Source organism: Calonectris borealis, chromosome 1 (assembly GCF_964195595.1).
Source record: "Calonectris borealis chromosome 1, bCalBor7.hap1.2, whole genome shotgun sequence".
In the NCBI taxonomy this organism is placed as follows: domain Eukaryota; kingdom Metazoa; phylum Chordata; class Aves; order Procellariiformes; family Procellariidae; genus Calonectris; species Calonectris borealis.
In genome coordinates this window covers 129338759-129359611 of record NC_134312.1, presented here as the reverse complement: position 1 = coordinate 129359611, position 20853 = coordinate 129338759, and the positions used below count along the sequence as shown (strand labels likewise).

Sequence of the window (20853 nt, the reverse complement as noted above, 5' to 3'; positions counted from 1 at the left end):
CTCCTGAGGATGAAGGCTGTGACAATCTTGGGATTAATACTTATGTGCCTCATCCCATTTATTTGCTCTATTACATGTGTGAAATAATACACCATATGCCATACAATGAGGTTTAATCCTATCAAATTTCACACATACTACACAGGGGACATGACTTAGTTTTGGTTTTATTTCCTTGCCTACCCTTCTTGGTTAGTGACACATTAAAGAGCTGATTTGCAATTGCTATTTCAGGAGGCATATAATCTTACCTTAGATTTTCTTTATTCTGTCTTGCTGTTTGTAGCTCTGAGCATCATAATATGAATTTTTCTAAACAAAAATAATCCTTTAGAAAAATGTTGGCCTTAATTTCAAAGGTTAGCTGAAAGAAAAAGAGATTCGTATCAAAATCTTCCACATCAGGGTCATTCATATTAATCAGGTCTTTTCTGTAAAGCTGTAATCTTTTTATTCATGCTGGTGGAAGACTTTGTTTGCTATGGTTAAGCCACATTCAAACTTAAACCTTTTCTTCAGGTACGTTTATTGTCTTTAAAGATCAAGCCTCAGAAAAAGGTGGTAATTAAACTGCCCATGACCTGTATAAGATCTAAGTTTACTTACAGACTGCAACACAGCAGTGTAGAAAACATTCCTCAGCTGGAGACAATTTTACTCTCAAAGACAAGTTTCCCTTGATATTAAGAAGACTGTGTTGAGGAGAAGCTTGATAAATATTATTTCTTAGTCTGTTTACAAACCCAAGTATAAAATGAGCCTCAAGTGTCAAATGGGAGACACATATGACTTCTCCTACTGTTTGGCTAATGTGCCGAAAAATACCATGTGAACAGCCATCCTGAGCTACTGGAGTGGCACTAATTTATTACTATAAAATGGAACAATGAATGGCACTAGTCACAAAACCCTGGGGGAGTTGTGTGAAAAAATGAATGAGGGGTTGATGTAACTTCTCTGACGGCTTTCAGAGACTGAGCTGATCTTCAAAAGGAAAATAGAAATTATGCATTGCTTGGAGATGCCTGCACTGACAGTTGTGAGCTTTGCAGCTCTCCAGACTGGAAGCTGTGCAGTCTCATTAGCACAGAGTTGCTCCCAAACTGAAGTACAAAACTTAACAGCTTGTGCTCTCTGCTGTGCTAGTATTGGGCTGTTTCATGTCCAGTCAACTCAGGACAGGCTAAAGTGAACCAACCTCACCCTGCCTTATAAATTTATGTAAGCTGTTTTTTTCACTTGGAATAGGTATGAATATTTATGCACGGGAAAAAAAAAAGAAAAAAAAAGAAAACATGTATATGTGTATATTTACACACTTTTTTTTTTTTCCTCCTGGCTCCTTTGGAAGTCATGGTAGACTATCACTCTCCTGTTGTATCCCCATTTCAGGCAGTTAACTTGGTGTTTAAATACCCATTGAAGCAACTACAATGTCCCAGGTATTTTCATCCGAAGGCATAGAAACTGCAAGAAGTCCAAACAAAATTAATACCTTGATTATCAAAAAGGATCTTGTATTTAGGTGAAATTTCCTCCTCATATTTGAATTGCTAGAAATTCAGAAGTGAATATTGCAAATTTAGGCTCTTCTATATCTTCTTATACTTTTGTACCAGAAATTGCAGTCCTCTCCAGAAAGAAAATAAAAGCGAGACCTTAAGCTTAACACATCATAAAGCAGTCAAATACATTCATGCATAAACTTAGTGTTGGAAAATTTTCTAAATTGATATATATTATTTACCCCAGAAAAGGAAATTTGGGGACATAACATGAACTCTTCCAGGAACTTCACTTGTGTGTTGTTGAATTTATATGAAAAAGATTTGGATGTTGAGGAAAAATGAAACAAAACAAAACAAAACAAAGCAAAGCAACAACGAGCAGTATAAGCACTGGTGTTCATAAACAAACATGCGAAACTTTATTAATGATGTTGTTTTTTCATATGTCATCTTCTCTGCATTTCAGGATCATCCAGCCTTGGTTCTCTGTGATATTTTAATATACTCTTTTTTTATACTTAATTCCCCTTAGTTTTATTCCTTTTAGTTTGGGAGAAAAAAATAGGGAAGCGGTTTCCTTTTTCTGACAGAAAAATTCCTTAGTCCTTTTTTCCTCTCAGCCTGGACATATAAACACAAATTCATCTTTGGCTGTATGGATGATGGGATCTATGTCTGTTTGTCTACTTCAGTCATGTCTCCTCTTTTCTGGCGTAAATCTGAGCCTACATTTGTAGATTCCACATGTTGCCTTCCTATGGTATTAGCAGCAGGCTGTGACATCAGTGACCCTCAAATTGCACAGCTCCAGTTTGCACTCCAGATTTCAGTCTCATCGGTATTCCTTACACTGTGCAGCAAAATTCATCATTAATAATTAAATTGTGTATTTAAGTGTGTGTATATGTGCGAAGGAGAACAGTGAGGATAGATAGAAGATGAATTAGTTACTAAATTGAACAATCCCCAAAGAAATTTTAAATAATCACAGATCAAAATCTATTTCAGCTCTGTGACCTTATCTTGAAAAATATACTAATGTTTTCTTCACCTCGGTGCATTTGAGGTAGCAAAAAGGCTGCACGGAGATCAAACAGAGTGAAGCATCACTCAATAAAAGTTACTCTCAGTGGAATACTTGGGTTATAAGGTGCTCTTACAACCATTTCTAATCTCATTGAATTCCTTTATAAAAATATTCATTCCTTCAATGGCTGGAAAGGCATAGTATGAGTTTGTAGGCCAGTTTCTTTAATTTAAAACATAGACATTTCTATTTAATTTTTTACACTAGTTCACTTATTAAAAGTAGCTCAGTTTTTCATGTAACTCAAGTATGACCATATGCTATACAATTAACTAAAAGCATAGAGAGTAAGAAATTTCTTATGATGTTTATCCAGTGCAGTCACGCCTAGTGCCTACTCTGGACTAAAGAAGCATCTTCATCTTTAGACAGGCATGTGAGTACTAAGCTTAACTGAAAGCATGGTTTATTACACTGAGTTTTGTTTATTTGAGGGTGTTTTGCATTTCACAGGGAAAAATAATTCTTCCTTTATAGAAAAAAAAGACGGGATGGGGGGAAATATTGCTACCATCCTATATGATGCTATAATTCCTAGTCCTGTTGGTCTTATGTGCCAGGTTTCTTTGGATGATATATCCCATAAGGATCCATCTAATGATTAAGAAAGGGCAGACTAATGTGTCATAGAAAATAGTTACAGGTCAGCTAAGGAATCTTTCTAGTCCATGGAAGAGAATGAACCATGAGATTCAATTTATTCGAAGCAACAGGGTAGCATTCTGAAAATCAGAGTTGTTCTGGAAAGCATTTTTAAGGAAAATTTAAGATTTAGGACAGATAAAAACAATTAAAATACAGGAATTTTGTTGCTGCCTGTTGATGAAGTTAACTATGCTGTATAGCATAAACAAAGATGACAGCAATAACAAAAAGATCCCCCAGCCTTAACCTGATGCCAACTTTATCCATGAATTTAATCTCAATTTTGGCACATGAATTAGTATCTGTGGAACTTTGCTCTCTCTAGAGATATCTGTGCTTCTTGCCCTGTGTTCTTTCTGTCTATGGTTAGTTACCACTGCTTTCCTAGCAAATGCTGTCCCTTCTCCCAGCCAAATGTTACACCAAGAAAGAAAAACTTTCTCTTTGGCCTCTTGATGATTAGCAACAAATATAGGAAGGTAATGAGTATGACATAAATATCTTACAAATGTTGATTGTGTAGGTTAAACACCAAGGGAAAAGTCTGAAGTTGGAAAATTCTTTACTTCCTGCTTCGAGAAATGTCAATAAGCATTCAATATGCACTTTGCCTGTCTGGCATGCAAACATAACTATAGAGGCAGGGCAAGATTCTTTTTTTTTTTTTTTTTTAATATCTATATAGATTTCTTTTCTGTTCAGTGGGATTTCTAAGGTTTAAATTTTCAATGAGTGTCTGCTACATTACATAGCTTTAGAGTGAAGAACAGTTGAAACATATATTTTGAAGTTCGTTTGACCCAACCTGTGGAATTTCATTTTGATATTGTGCTGGTTTTGGCTGGGATAGAGTTAATTTTCTTCATAGTAGCTAGTATGGGGCTATTGAAACAATTCTTGAAGTAAAGCAGCATAAAATTGCTTTTTTTTTTCCCCCTTGAAAGTTGTGATTTGAATGTCCAAAGTCAAAATCCTTTCTTTTGTGCAATTTTCATGCTGAACTCTAAGTCTAGTGGTGTAATTTGGTTTTCATCATTCATCAAGAGGTTTTATGGCTGCAAGGATTTTGTATGAGATGACCAATAAGAAGTGTGGCTGCTAGGGTAAATCTGAGCCATCTGACCTGATCATGAGTCCCAATGGCACTATAGGAAAAAGCACTACATTGAAAAATCAAATAAATATTCTGTGTCTGTTCATTAAACCTGAATGAAAAAACTATTTTATAATATATTAAAAATTTGTCTTTCAGTTGAAGATAACAAATTTTTCTGATTGAAAGTGTTCCCAGTATTTAATTCCAGAAATATTTCTATTGTATTCATTGAGTCAGGATGCGAAAATGTGTTTTAATATAAGAATGTATTTTGTTTGCTTTCTCTAACAAGTCTTAATTTTGTTTTGGTTGTATTCTAGGATATAGCATAAGGAGGGAAAGGGAAATGCTCTGATGTTTTGATTTCTCCTTTGAAATTTAATGCAGCTAGGCACATCAGTGTGCTTACCTGATCCACAGAGGTACCTGAGGAAGCTTTTTATCTGAGTCTTGTGGGATTTGGATTCCTAACTCAATTAAATCCATTCTATTTCTTTAGATTTGCTTCAACCAAAACTTTCATGCTAAGCTTTAAAATAAGCTTTAGTGAAAGGAGAAAAGTTTTCTTCTCAAACTCAAATAGCAATGTTTTTCATTTCCTTTGCCTAATGAGATTAAAGTACTGAACTACTGTATACTCTGGTGACCTCTTTCTCTTTGGTAAGCTGTCTCAAGTGTGGCAAACATGTGGCATATGGGAACAGAGGAAATGTCAAACTGGGGAGCAAAGATTTACGAAATTTAATATCTTTCATAAGCTTCAGCTTCTAGACTTAATATGGACAAAAAAAAAGGAAGGAAAATGCCAGATGCTATAATAATATGGGTTCTTCTAAAACAGAAAAAAAGTATACAAACAGATTTATAATGACTTCTTGTAATCCATGGAGTGCAGATTTACTGTAGTTAATATTTTCTCTTTAAAGTTCAGTTAATATTGTTGTTCCTTGCTAAGACTTTCATGAGGTTCCTATTGGCTTTAAACTACCATGTTTTGTACTTGGTAACATCTGCAGGAAAAGAACATATATCATAAAAACTTCTTCAATTAAAAATTAATTTCTATTTCATAAGCAAATACGATCGTTCTTTAGCAGTTTGATGATAAATTATCCCAGTGTTGCACATATATGGAAGATTTTCTTGTAGTTTTGTGGAACAAGCATACTTCCCCCCCCCCCCGCCCACGTCTGTTATATTCCACTTTTGATTTAGCAATACCTGTTAGCAGTATATATGTTTTGTAATTTGTTAAGATATGTAATTGCATAACATCATAGAATTATCTCTATTAAAAAAATTTTGAAGTAAATGTGTCACCTGCTGAAGAGACAGCGACATGGAGGGTGCAATTTGTGGTTTTTTTTCCGATCTTTAATAATTATTTACCCCTGTCTGATGGTAGGGCAATGCAGATCCTGGTCTGACCTATCCTGTGGAAAAACCCTCTTGTCTCTCAATGCAGCGGTGCTCATTGCCAGGCCACACACTGGTGCCATGACAGCCGTAACCAGGCCATAAAGCAGCTGTCCTTCCAGACCTCTCTGCCCCCGTGCCTCCCTCCCTCCTCCCAGGCTCAGCCTTTGGATCCACCTCTGCTCCACTTACCTGCCCAAGAACATCTATGGGAAGAAGACATTATTCTCTCCTCAAGTGTTTAAAATGTTTCTGGAGTGTCTCAAAACCACTGATGATTTCCAAAACCTTACTTAACGGATTCCTGATGGCACCATACATTTGTATTAACTTATTGATATAAATATTGACATCATAACCCTGTCCAAGAACACTGTAATTACTAGGTCAGTTCTTTTGCATGCAAATGCACACACAGTTAATCAAATTGAAGCAGTGATGAGCACTGAAGATTATTTAAAAATTCTTGTCAGCTTTGTGAGAAATAAATAAATTTGTCATATTGAGTAAAGAAAAAGAAAAACCTTCCTAGAACTGTTTATGCTCTTAAATGTTATACTGTATTTTAACTTCTATTTAATTGTAGGTATAGATACAAATGTCTATCTGACACATATGGCTTTAAATAAATATGTCTCTACAGTTTGACTCTAGTAGGACTACCTGTAGGCAATAAATAGTCATCAAAATCATTAGGAGTTTTATACAGTTAACATATACTTTGACAAAGAATATTGATATTGTTAGTCCAAGATCACAGTTTCAATATATTAACTCTCTTCCAGTATTTTAAGAGTGAAAGTAATGTAGAACAAGTTAATAAACAGAAATAGGTAACTATTTTTTTAATATGTACTATTGCTGGCAACCTCATGGCCTATGAATACTTAATAATTATATGGTTAGAACTTTTAATCTTTGAAACTTTAAAAGTAAAAAATGATCCTTTAATGCAAAGTCTGTTTGAAATAAGCAGTGTTTCTTTGGGTCTCAGCTCTTCTGAAGCACTCACTGCAATCCTTTTCATTTCTGCACAGTCCTAGTGACATAGTGATAGTAACGCAGCTTAAGAAATTTCCACCAGCTAAGTCACAGCAACAAGGTGTTTGCACTCTCCTATGCACATAATTTGATTAATTTTCATCCTTTTGTATTATGAACTAATCTGCTGAATTTTCTCATATTTAGTCCAAGTGGAGAGTTTTCACATATTTAGTTATGACAGTTCAGCTGATATTCAGCAACTTGTTTGTCATATTCAGCAGTTGTGTTCTTTGTAGGAAAAAGTTTAAAGGTATAAAGTGCAGCTCCTACTCAAGTGCTACTGAAATTCCAACATGAAGAAATCTTTGATCTTCCTCATAATCTTCAAAATGAAGCTGCTGGAGAACAAAATGTATATTCAGAAGCAGTTTCAATTATAAGAGATTATAGAAGAGATCAAATAATTTGCCATCTGCTATACAACATGGCCCAGAGATTCTTCTTTCTAAAAGACATCCTTACAAGTGCTTCTTCAATTTTTAGAAATTAGTGTAACCACTTCCCATGGTAGTTTCTCTTCAGGTTGGGTTACTATTTTGTTTTACTCATTTGCAACTCCAGAGGGAAATCTAAGACCAATACATACCAGACTTCATTTCCTCACATAGTAATGTTGAGATTCCATATCTAAATCATATAGTGAACAATAGAAATTGCATGACACTTGCACTGAGTAGAAGTTATCTTTCAAAATAAATCATAGTATGTTTGGGGAGCAGGGGGGAGAGACACTTGTATTCTTAAGGTCCAAAAAGAACTGCAGATACTCTAGTATAGCCACATAAGAAACAGAGGATGTAGAACTGTCCTCAAATAAGTATGTATAGAAAATATAACAAACAGGAAACAATTCATTTCACATGGGCACTGGTCATTAATGCAGTTTAATATCAGGCTTTGGAAATTAATCTAGTAAACAAACTCTCGTGTTTTGTGGCTGTTGATTACATTATGCTGCCATCTCTATGATGTAACTGTAAATGTACAGATGGTCTCTGAGTTGAAAATGAATAACTGAAAGAAGATAACACACAGAACCACACAAAAGGTTAGGGACCTGTCTACTGGGTCTAGCTGGGATGGACTTATTTTTATTCATAGCAGCCTGTATGGTGCCATGTTTTGGACTTGTGACTAGAACACTGTTGATAACACACCAGTGTGTTGACTATTGCTGATCAGTGCTTGCACCACATCAAGGCTTCTCTTTTTCCCATTCTACTCGCCAAGGCTAGTAGGCTTGGGAGTGGGGAGCAAGAGATTGGGAGGGGACATAGCCGGGACAGATGAGCCGAATTGGCCAAAGGGATATTCCACACCAAATAAAATCTTGCTCAAAAAAAAAAAAAAAGGGGAGGTTTTGTCTTTCAAGGCAGCCATTGCTCAGAGACTAGCTGGGCATTGGTCTGCTTGTGGGAGGTGGTGAGTGCTGTTGCATCACTTGTTTTTTTTTCTTCTCTTTCCTTCATTTCTTAAACTATCTTTATTTTGACCAATGAATTTTCTCACTTTTGCTCTTCCTATTCTCTCCCCTGTCGTGTTGCGTGTGGGGCTTAGTGATTGAGAAGCTGTGTGGGTGCTTGGCTGCTGGCTGGGGTCAACCCATCAGAACCTGATAGGTCAGTATGGGCTAGGCTACCTTTAAATGTGTGTTTACTAAGCCTCCTATTTTATATGATATGGTGAACCAGAAAAGAAGGGTTTGAAAGAAGCAAGAGGGACTGAATAAACATCAGGGAAGAATTCTTGGTTTAAAGTAGGAACTTGGGAAGTTCAGCATGCATTTGTTCTTCCTTTGGTTGCTCTGTCTTGCATAGTATATTTATTTCATTTTTTTCTTAAAAACAGCTTTCATGGTTTAGGTTTTTCTACAACATAATAGTGATAATTAAAGGATTAGTATTGAGTCAGACAAAAATACTATTTAATTTGGCTTGGTTTAGGTAAAAAAGAATGACATAAAAGTTTCCCACTAAGTAGACATAAAGGTATTTTCATGTTTATTCTGCCTCTAAGTAGTCCAATACCCAGGCATATGTACTCTGTTTCATGTTAATGCAGCATGCTGAAGCCAAGAAATACAGCATTTTTGGTTAATTTATGGTGAACAATAGATTTCTTTTTCCATTACTCCTCTTCCTGTGGGCTAGTGCATTTGCCAAGATTCCTCAACTGCCAAATCTGCCACTTTTAAAACTTATCTCAGGTGGGGCTGGGACAATTGCAATTTTTAGTAGCTAACTTCTTTAATAGATAATGGTACCCAAAATAATTTTTCTGTCTCCCTCAAATGTCCTTCAACATCTTCTTTTCCCCTTATTGGCACCCCTTCATACCAACCACTACACAGTTCTAGACTGAGAACAAAATATGTAAGTTTTTAGCCTACAACATAATTTTTGCAAGAGTTTTCAAGAAAATGAAAAATGGTATTTCAAAATGAAAACGCTATCTCAAACAGAAGTGCAGCATAGTAATGTGCAAAGCTGTAATAGCAGTCTTAGTGCAAAAGGAAATTTAATCATGTATCAGATATACTTGGCGTGGTCATTTGAAAACATTAGTACTAATGATAAATCCATATTTTTTTCATGTTTCCAATTTTATACTGGTACTGTTTTGAAAGTACAAAATCTAAGTGGTCTAAGAATAGAATTGACAGTGTTCTCTTTCGCATCTCCATAGTGTGATGTGTTTCTAAGCTCTGCTTCTTCATTCCTGTCGGAGTTCATTTTTATAACAAATAAAAGGATACACAAACCAAAAATAGACAATCCTCACATTTCTTCATAATGAGAACACACACTAGAATACCATGTGTTATGTTGCATAGAGCTAATTGGCTTGGGCACTGTAATGAGTGTGCTATAAAGTATAAAATCTTGATTTTTTTTTTTTTTTCTCTTTTTCTAATGCTAGCTAGTCTAAGCAAAAAGCAAAAAGAAACAACCAGGGTAAAAAGAGATAATCCAGAACAGACTGTGATTCTGATGGTAAAATATTGTTGTGAAAATTCTTTCAAAGAAAGTAATCTTGAGTCTTATGCATCACTTGATAAACTTTTGAAAGTTATTTTATGAAGAGCCAGTTAAAAGAAGCCTGTTTTCTTGACAGATTATGCCCCATACTTCTCCACCCTACCCAAAAATCTTAGCCGCATTGCTACAATATCCTTTGTTCACTTTCTCTATCCATCATATTTACTCTCCCTACATACTACCTTCTTATTCCTGCATCTGCTAATGCCCTCCTTGACAAGTTCCCAGCTTTAGGAACAAGACCTGATGTTTTCTCCGTTACATACCCATTTTTCACAATTTATGAGATCACTTCTTTGTCAGATTTGGTTGCAAATGCCTAATGTGTTAAAAAACCCTGAAGACGCTGACAAATAAATAGAAGGCACAGTGACATTGCATAAACCTCTCTAGGAAATTACATTAAGAACAGAACTACAAACACAGAGAAGCAGAAAAAATAAATCTGTTAATTTTTATTTTATTAAATCTTAAGTGCAATAAATTTAGGAGAATTTGCTGTTACTGTTTTAGGAGAACTGTTTTCAACTGTCAGACCTAAACTGTTTAGATGTTTGGAATTCAGATTTCCACCAATGTTTTGGAAACTTGAAGACCTCTACTAATTCTGAAACCTATAAATTGAATTGAAGTTTTTGAATGATGCCAGACTGTAGTACTGGACCCAGGAGTTATTAGCTTCTTTTTTTTCTCCTTTTCAGCACCGAATTTTGCCTTGAAAACAATACATATGATCCTGAAAAATGAAGGAGAAGACCTTCTCAGTAATATTAAATATTCTGTGTGCTGGGTCCTATCAACAGGTACAGGCTGCAAGAAGCTTGTTTATCCAGCAGAACGATCTCATTATTAGGACAGTGATGTAGTGTGGTTTATTTCATACCCAGAAATCACTCAAGGAAATAACTGAGTGAATTATATTCATCCTGGACCCTGTATTGTGCTATTATGTGTAGCAATAACTGGCAGGATGTTAAAATAGAGATCAGAGACTACAACCATTCATTTGAAGGCAGTTCTGAAATTTCAAAGCTGTTGAATTATTCAAGTATTTTCCAATTTATAAAATAAAATAAAAGATGATTGACTGCTTGATGATATGACAATAGAAATAAAAACATTGAAAAGTCTTGAACCAGCATAAATGTAGGTGTTGATTGTGTGTCGGTAGCAGCCATAACTAAGAAGGGAAACACTATTTTCTTCGGTCAATGCCCTACTTATACACAAAGAAAAGAAAGAAAATCCAGTCAAAATAGAAATGGACCACAGTTAGAATACAAAACTGAATAGAATCCCTCAATCTATTTAATATTAACAAGTCTGAATGAACATTAAGCCTTTGCTTTTCTCTGTCCCTATTTATGAAGGCAGTAACACAAGTGTTTAACATGCAAATACGTAACATTTTTAAGGTGCCAATGTCAATAGAAAAATCTAAAGTTTTCTAAGAAGGTAAAAGGCATTATGACTATAATTAGTCTTTGGGTCTTTGAAAATGTATCTTTACATGCTTCAAGGAATTTGGAAATTAGGATTTTAATTAGGTTTCTGATACATCCAAGTTTTCCTAGACTGAAAAATGCAGTGCCCTATACGCCACATGCGGAGTGTACATAGGAAGTGTCAGTTACAGTGCATGCATGCTATCAACTGTCTGACTGTTCACAGTAATCTCGTTTTTAAGGACATTTTTCTTTCCATTATTTGGTTTTAAGCCTTTGTTTATGCTCCTCAGTTAACAGTGGAATAGGAACATTTTAAGCACAGATAGACAGTTATCTCCTGAAATATCACTGTTATCATAAAATATCACAGAAGGATGTCTGTGTCTTATGATGAGAATGATGAACTTCTATTATATGTGCCAAAATTGCATTAACACCTTCTCATAGATGAAGGCACATTGGCTGAGCAGTAGTGTGAGGTATTTCCTGGAAGATTTTTAAGGTATTAAAGCTTCCAGCTGTAATAAGGTTAATACAGGTCTCAGTGACTTGAATGTCAGTGTGGGCAGAGTTTAACTGGTATAATATTTCTGTAAGCAGGAAGGGAAACAGTGTCATGTTCACTTCATTGAAAGACCACATTGAGAAGAGGACACATGTTTTCCTAAGATTGTCACTGAATGTAACTAATAAATCACAGAATTACAGGATGGTTGAGGTTGGAAAGGACTTCTGGAGGTCATCTGGTCCAAACCCCTGCTTAAGCAAGCTGTTTGTCCAGCACCATGTCTAGCTGGCTTTTGAATATGTCCAAGGATGGAGACTCCACAACCTCCCTAGGAAATCTGTGCCAATGCTCGGTCACCCTTACAGTAAAAAAGTGTTTCCCAATGTTTGGGAAAAGCCTCCTGTGTTTCAGTTTATGCCCATTGCCTCTTGTCCTGTCACTGGGCACCAGTGGAAGGAGCCTGGCTCCATCCTCTTTGCACCCTCCCTTCAGGTATTTATATTCATTAATAAGATCCCCCCTCAGCCTTCTCTTTTCTAGGCTAAACAGTCTCAGCTCTCAGCCTGTGCTCATAGGAGAGATGCTCCAGTCCCTTAATCATCTTTGTGGCTCTTTGTTGGACTCTCTCCAGTCTGTCCATGTCTCTCTTTTATTGAGGAGCCCAGAACTGGACACAGTACTCCAGGTGTGGCCTCACTAGTGCTGAGTAGAGAGGAAGGATCACCTACCTCGACCTGCTGGCAATACTTTGACTAAAGCAGCTCAGCATACCTTTTTTGCCACAAGGGCACATTGCTGGTTCATGTTCAACTTGGTGTCCACCAGTACCACAGGATCTTTTCTGCCAAGCGGCTTTCCAGCTGGGTGTCCCACAGCACATCTTGGTGAATGGGGTTGTTCCTCCGCAGATGCAGGACTTCGCTCTTCTCTTTGTTGAACTTCATGAGGTTCTGTCAGCCCATTTCTCCAGCCTGTGGAGGACCCTCTGGACAGTAGCATGGCCCTCTGGTGTATCAGCCACTCCTTTCAGTTTTGTGTCATCAACAAACTTGCTGAAGGTGCACTCTGCCCCATCATCCAAATTATTACTGAAGATGTAGAACAGGACTGGACCCAGTATTGACTCCTAGGGTACACCACTAAAACATAAAATACAAATCCATAATATTGTGAGCATGCCAGTATTCATATTTGCTTGAGTTGATATTCTCTTAAGCTATCTGGTGGGACATACTGATGTGGTTAGTGCCAACAAATGACCAAATAGTTCAGCAGATAGTTACCTTAAAAGGTAATGTTGGCTGTACTTTGTGATATGAAGTCTTAATGTGACACTTTAGACAATTCTAGGCATTTAGGAGTTTTTGATTTGTATTCACTTTCCACAGAAATGTCATCCAATATATATATTTGAAATAACTATTTCACAGAGCATTGATGTAAATACAATGCCTACATATTCCATCTATTGTCAACATTTTCCTTAAAACTCAGGAGCTGAACTTTGATAATGTTAATTTTAAAAAGTTTGGTAATGTTCTCTGTGGTTTTGCATGTGAGTATAGAATACCTGCTAGCATGTTTGCCTAAGCCTACTAAACTCAACTACAGGTGATCCTTAGCACTTTTTTTATGAGGAATAGCATGCTGAAATAAAGTCAAGGATATCTGCTCTGCAAAGTTAATCCTTCATTCAATACGAAGGCTTGGAACAGAGTTGGTGTTATTCTGCAATATGTTCTCATGGATTCATCAAGCTCAAAGAACTGGGAACCATTAGAACTAAATATCCTGAGAGAGAAAACATGACTAGCAGACTAATATTATAAACCAAAGTGTACTAATTTAATTAGGCAGTGAAAGGCAAGATTACAATTTGATGATAAAGTACGATGAAGAAGCTATTACCTGGTAACTTATATAATGGAATTAATGCTGCTTAGAGGTGCCTGTTAATTCATTTTTGGCATTGGGATTTAGAAGCAGAGAGAAATAGAATCAGATCAGAGAGAGAATGCTCTTTCAGAAAGGTAAAAAATGAAATGATCAAAGATGTAAATGAATTCTGAAATAAATAGAAGTTAATTTCTTAAGTCCTATGGGGAAGCTAATAGAGTAGCCTTGTCTCCGTTCACTTCAATTGCTTCAAGAGTAAATCTATGTCTTATTAGGGCCTTGTAAAAGTTACAAATTTTTAGGGACTATTGGGTAGGAAAATTGGAACAGGGACATATTATTGCCCCTTCCTGGTCTTAACAGTAAATGCAAGAGGAGACAATCCAAAGATATATGAAATATTTCTCTATGTGAATTCTGTTCACAATGCAAATTGATTCTAAAGTTTTTATTCTTTTTTCCTCCATCTTTCAATGTTGTATCAACTTAGGTTATTCCTTACACAGTGATGTGTGGAGATATTTATGTCTTTCTTATATTTGTTATGTATAATAAGTACTGAGGTATTATCCAAATGTAAATCTCAAAAATCACTAACCGGCATGCTATTCTCCCAAATAAGAGATGAAAACATTGTCTCTGTTTAAAGTGCTAATACTGCTTTATATTGCACAGTAGCTTGAATTCTCCATTAAAGTCAGTATTCAACCACTCCAGGGTAAGAAGCATTTGATGTGACTTTAGCTTTGCAAAAGTTGATTTTCTAAGCTAGCTAGCTGTCAAAGCTCTTTTGAAGTTAATAAAAAGAAGTGGCAAATTCAAAGACCAAATATTCGTACGAGTCATAGATATTCATTTTAAGATGAAATAAATTGTCCTTTGGATGTACTGATTGTTTTCTACTGACTGGATCAGGGGCCTCATTAACTGACTGAGGCTGGACACCAAATTTTTAAGTGAATGAACCTAATGATGAATTTCCATGGTTGAAGTTCCTTAAGAAAAAAAACATGAGTTTTTGTTAAGGAAGTCATTGTAGAAAGTATCTGGTCTCCTTTTGTTGTTTTGGTATTCTTAACTGAAAATAATGGGGAAGAGGGAGGAAGATTGGGTGGGTTTTTTTGGTTTTGGGGTTTGATTTTGTTGCTGGGGTTCAGAAAGTCAAAGAAATCTAGTATTGCTTTCTGATGAACAGTTATTGTGGGACAGTATTTGTAGTGGCTGACATTATTCAACAGGTGAAGAATATGAAAATTATTCTAGAATTATTGCTAATCAGGATAGGAAAAAATAAAAACATTAATAATTTAAATTAATTTGTAATCCACTTCTAGAAAGTCAGGAATTCCAAGTAAGATCTGCTTAGTTTGTTCTTGAATAATCCATTAAAAATATTGACAGTAATTTTCCTGGCTGTATCTTTTTGTACATTTGCTCTTATTGCTCTTATTGTTAAGATAGTTTCTTCTCCTTCAAATCAAACCCAAACTTTCACACTTTTTGCTTGAGGCCACAGCTCCTTGTCCTAATGTCTTCTGAGACTGAGTAATACCTTCTGTCATTTACATGGTTACCCTGAAGGTATTTGATTGATGCAATTCACAGATCATGACACCCTGTGTACCACATGGCCTCCGTGTTGCACTAATTTCACTCCAGTATTTTATAACTGGTCATGCTGGATTTCCACAAAAGAAAAAAGAGAATTGCTCAGTTATCTCAGAAATTATCAACATTTAACACAAAATCTCATAAGTGACAAGTACATGACGTTAACAGTGTGAAAATGCAGTTAATTTTTCAGGGATCAAAAGAGTACTGCTAGTCAATCAATGGATCTTTTCTCAAGTGCAATACTTTCCCACAATAAAGGTTGCTGTGCGAGTAGTGCTCTCTCAAGCCTTTGATAACCTCTTGTCATTTTCTCCTCTCTTTTAGCTGATGGATGCACTGACTGGTCTGTGGATTACAAGAAATATCAAGTTCTAGTGGGAGAACCTGTTCGTATAAAATGTGCACTCTTTTACGGTTATATTAGAGCTAATTACTCCCTAGCTCAAAGTGCTGGACTTAGTTTGATGTGGTACAAAAGCTCTGGACCCGGAGATTTTGAGGAACCTATAGCTTTTGATGGAACTAGAATGAGCAAAGAAGAAGACTCCATTTGGTTCCGACCAACAGTGGTACAAGACAGCGGGCTCTATGCATGTGTTATAAGGTACTATATTTTAATATGCTGCATTTTAATTAACCGGATATGAAACAAGGCTCTTAATAGTGAGACTTTTGTGCCAAAGAAAAATGTTTTCTGAGCGTGTTCCTTTTTCTTCTCCCTCTGGTATTCCCTTCCCTGAAGTGTTTCATGCTCAAGTAGAAATTACTATTGCATGTCTTGAACATTTTAAATTGTTTTTTGTATAAATTTAGGTAATTTATAGCAAAATCTAAAATCTAAAGTGGGTGGGACTGGATGCAGAAGTCATGTGTTACTGCTTCTGATTCTGGTTTAACTGTTACAATCACTATCCTAGAGAAAAGTTTCCTTTTCTCATTCAGATTTAATTTTATATGGATTTTATTAAATTTTATTAAATTTAATTCACTTTTTTTCTGGAAAAACTTGTTATTTGACGTAAAGTAGTTGCATCAAGGAAAATGGAAGGTGAAATTTCAGCATTTTTACAGACATGCATCCTCTAGAATCACATCTGGCTTAACCTGATAATAGAGGCTGGGTGCCAGATATCTTCCAAAGGTATTTAACCTTCTGATGCATCAAGCTTTATCACCATGAATTGGACTAGATTCTGCTTCCTGCTTTCCAAAACAGGTGTTCAGCTTCTTTCTGCATCTTTAAAATGGTTTACACTGAGATATTGTTTCCAGCCCTTTGCAGTCAAAAAGATCATCTAGGCACTTTCAAATTCTCACAGCCTTATCTAGATTTTCACTAGATGTGAAATTATGCAAATTAGAATTTGTACATATAAAGTACAGAGAAGAGTCGCTACTAATTGTTCAAAGGCTTGAAACAATTGGTTATCGCAGTTAGTTGAACAGATGAAGCAGTGTTCCTCTCTGTCTGCATATCTATAAAAATGGTCTTGCTACTCATACACAATAGAAAGAGTCAAAAAGAAAGACTAAGGCAACTGAGTGGCTAGAAAAAGAATGCAGAATGAAGCTATTCCAATATTGCAAGGAAAATAAGAAAATTGTTTTACCAGCACCTGGAGATATTTAGTCTACCACCTGTTTGTTTGTTTTGGTTTTTTTTGGGGGGGGGGCGCGGAATGATGTCTGGGTAGTGTGTGGTGAAGGATTTTTTACCACATCATGTGTTTTTAAAACCTTTTTCTCTCTTTACATAACCTGTGAGACATTTTGTATCACATCATTAGTTCAAGAGCATTTTCAACATGGTTCTGATGATGATGATGGTTTTCTTTAAAAGAAAAACACAAAAAACTACACGTTAAGCTACTTAAGGAGAATATTTAGTTATATTTAGATTAATATTTTTTTCAGATAACTGTGTAAGAGTAGCCATGAAAATGGCAACAGTTTTGTCAATTATTCCATAGTGCTATTTAAAGTATCGTAATTAATCCGCTCTGTTAGATAAAGAAAACCTTAAATATCTGATATTGCACTTTCCAGCAAGTATAGATATATGCTAAATTTAGATAATCATACATACTTTAAAATGTGTTTATCATGTCAACCTGTTTTCATGCTTTTTCTAAACGGATTTCTTTTTAATCTGGAGGTAGGTAAGAGCATTGTTCTAATCTGCTTTAAGCTACATAGTGCTTTCTTAGCACATGCTTAATTTCCAGTTGTCAGTGCTTATACATGTAGATTGATGATAGATTTTAAAAAATACAGTACTAATTAGTTTGTGATCCTGAATACTCTTATGAACAGTTACAAAGCCTTTCACCTTGAGGAGACCCACTAGAATAAGCAAGTATTGGTTAAAGAGTTGGTACTAAGAAGTCTGTGCTTGTTGTTATATCAATGTTTCAGTTTTAGATTTGTTGGATGGAACCTTTCAAATATATGATCAAGATGGTTACTGGTAGAAGACACAATCCTCATTTCATTATCAGAGGAATATATTCTTTTATGTATGTGTTGTGCATACAGTCAAAGGTTACTTTCAAATAGTTCTAAATGACCATTTAGAATCAGGTTTAAAACTTAATACCTTATGTTCCTGAGATAAATATGTATTTGATATTTTAATCTGAAATAAATAAAATTAATTACTCAGCAATATAATGGTTCCCTTTTTTCCCTTGTTCCTTCAGATTCTTACATTATAAAGTGATCATCTGACAAAAAAAAAAAAAAAAAGAGGCTGAACTGACACCATCTGGCAAAATTATGTACTCTATCTGTACTTCCAAAGTTATTGCTACAGAAATATCTAGAAAAACCTCTCACATCAAATAGCTGCCTACTGCTCTTTACTACTCTTTAGTTTCATCACTGAAATCAGAATACTCAGCCCCGCTGTCACTTTATACTTGGATACTGGTAGAATATACCAAAGAATCTGGAGAAAGATTAGTGAACAAGAACTGTAGTTTCTTTCAAGGAACAAAGTGAAGATTTCAGGGTTGGGATTTAGGAATTTTTTCTTACAGATTTGAAATTTTTATTTATTTTAATGACAAGGGCTTCAAAGGCCTTCAAAATGATATTATAAGTTATTTTAGTCTTGAAGACCCAATTGAGAAGCTCAGTTAAGAGGCTTACAATTACCTCGTAGCAAACTTATGTTCAGTGTGATGCTTCCAATAACTTGAGTAGGAGAGCAGGCAGAAGAGATGTACCTGTGAGGTAATGAGGGCAGGCAGTAGAGCGTAAATGGGCAAAAGCAGAACTGCGCTTTGAATAAATGGCTGTGCCCAGTTTTTATTTCAAAATTATATTATATTACTTGAAGAGTGGAACAGTTCAGTACTTACTATTTTCTTTGCTCAGAAGCTTCTTTCTCCACAGTTCTGTGCCTTTGCTACCTGTGCCAACAGTAAGGAAGAGAAATATATCTATTGCATGGGATGCATAGAGAACAACATGCTGGAACAGACTGTATGGTATGAAATGAACAACATTAAAAGGGTAGTTAGTGGACCAAACTAATTCCCAGAGTGACTACATTGCAGTAGAAACATGGAGTTTTATTGAGTAGAAACGTTCACATTTTCAGTGAAATTAACCTAGAGATAGTAGTGAAGGCTGGCTCTTTTTCCTTCAGAAGCAAAGAAATGACCTTCATCCTTATTCACTACTGTTCACAATACTCTCACCTTTAATTTCTTATCCCTGCTTTTCTTCCTATGGGAAGCTGGCTTCCATAAAGGAACTGAGAAAATCAAGACTGAGCCTTATTATCGAGGCACTGCTGCACACCCATAGCTAAAAAGGAGGAGTTAGACAGACAGAAATAGATTTCAGCTTACTATGGTCAATACAAGGACTATGAGCTGATAGGTAGAAAATATATGGGTTTATACCCTGCTTTCAAGGAAGAAAATAATGTGTGTTTTTTCAGGCACAGCACTGTACCATACTGCTGCAACTTCTGTGTGCTGCAATTTTAAAGAAGATGATGATGATAGAAAATATTAAGACTTTCAGTGGATGTCACATCACACAGTTGTTTGATATTTATCATATATGGGCCATAAATATAGCTAGATAAACTGCACAAAGAGCTGATGTATATATTCAACTCAAGCTCCCAGAAATTATGTGTGTATATATATATATGGTATAACAGTAAGTAGTAGGTAGTTTCTGTCAAACTTTCTGCCTCCTTTAATGTTGCAAATAAGCTGAATCCTTGTTCCCGTCAAACTGACATTTCCTTCATGTTTTCATCTTTTCCTTCCTTGCGTGGAAACTTCTATTATAGTACCTCCAATAATGGCCCAACCTAACCTCAGCTCAGGTCAATGGGGCGTGAGAGGAAGGCTGGGCTGGGATTTATGCTAAAGTGCTACAATGGGTTGTATTGCAAAAGACAAAATACATTTTTATGATATATTCAGCCAGAGTTTTGCATTGGTATGTCAGTTAAATAGTGTTTAGAAGTCACCTTTATCACCACATACAGTGTACGTAGCAATTCAGATATCTCTCTGAATCTGAATATGCTCTAACTAACTAATGACTTTGTTTTTAAAGTCATGATTTAAAGTGAGTAACTGTAACTAGAAATTCTCACTTTAGAGCTAGAGATAATGTATTTTCCCTTGTAGAAATCATTTTGGACTTAAAACATGTAACATCATCTTTTGTCCTCCATTTGTCCTTAATAATGATGGTGGTAGTAGGCCATTTACTTTTCTGTAGTTGAGTCTTTGTGCGGACTTATGTGTTCGGATGTTTGCGAACATTAATTGCTTTGGTAAGCTGAAATATTTAGTGGAGAAAAACTCATACAAGCAACCAAGTCTTGTTCAGAAACGTGAGAGTGACTATAAAGTAAGCATAAGATCCAAACAAAAATAAGTGACAATAGAAGTTTGAATAATGCATTATAAATTACATTACAGATGAAAAACTTTCTCCAACTTTAACATGCTTAAAATAAATTAATTAGGTACTTAACAGCCATAAAAATACTGCCTGTAGTTCATTAACTGATATTCAGCTTTGAAGTTTCAAATTCATATCTGACTGCTGGGTTCAAACTGGGAATAACAGCAACTATGGAGATGGTTCAAATCTATTTGCAGCCCAGTCAGTAACAAACCTGAGCATCTGCTTGAGAATCTTTAACTGTTTCTGTTAGTCACACACAATCTAGCATTTTAGACAAAGAAGAGGAGACTGAAATACAATGAAGCATATAGAATTTTCTGATTTTACTTCAGAAAGAAACAAAGAAAGAAAGAAGGAAGAAGAAAGAAAGAAAAAGAAAGGAAGAAAAAAAGAAGAAAGAAAGAAAAAGAAAGAGAAAGAAGGAAAGAAAGAAAGAAGGAGAAAGAAAGAAATAGAAAGAAAGAAAAAAGGGTGGAAGGAAGGAAGAAAGAAAAAGAAAGAAAAAAAGAAAAAAGGAAGGAAGGGAGGAAGGGAGGAAGAGAGGAAGGGAGGGAGGAAGGAAGGAAGGGAAAAAGGAAGGAAGGAAAGAAGGAAGGAAGGAAGGAAAGG

General features: G+C 35.6%; 1 protein-coding gene across 1 annotated transcript in view; it reads left to right on the top strand.

Moving 5' to 3' along the window:
• Positions 1 to 20853, top strand: part of IL1RAPL1 (interleukin 1 receptor accessory protein like 1) — an 801697-nt gene that overhangs the window by 409674 nt on the left and 371170 nt on the right. Inside the window, exon 3 of the mRNA XM_075174657.1 lies at positions 15625 to 15904. Within this exon, the coding sequence (XP_075030758.1) occupies positions 15625 to 15904 (280 nt within the window). The remainder of the gene's footprint in view (positions 1 to 15624; positions 15905 to 20853) is intronic.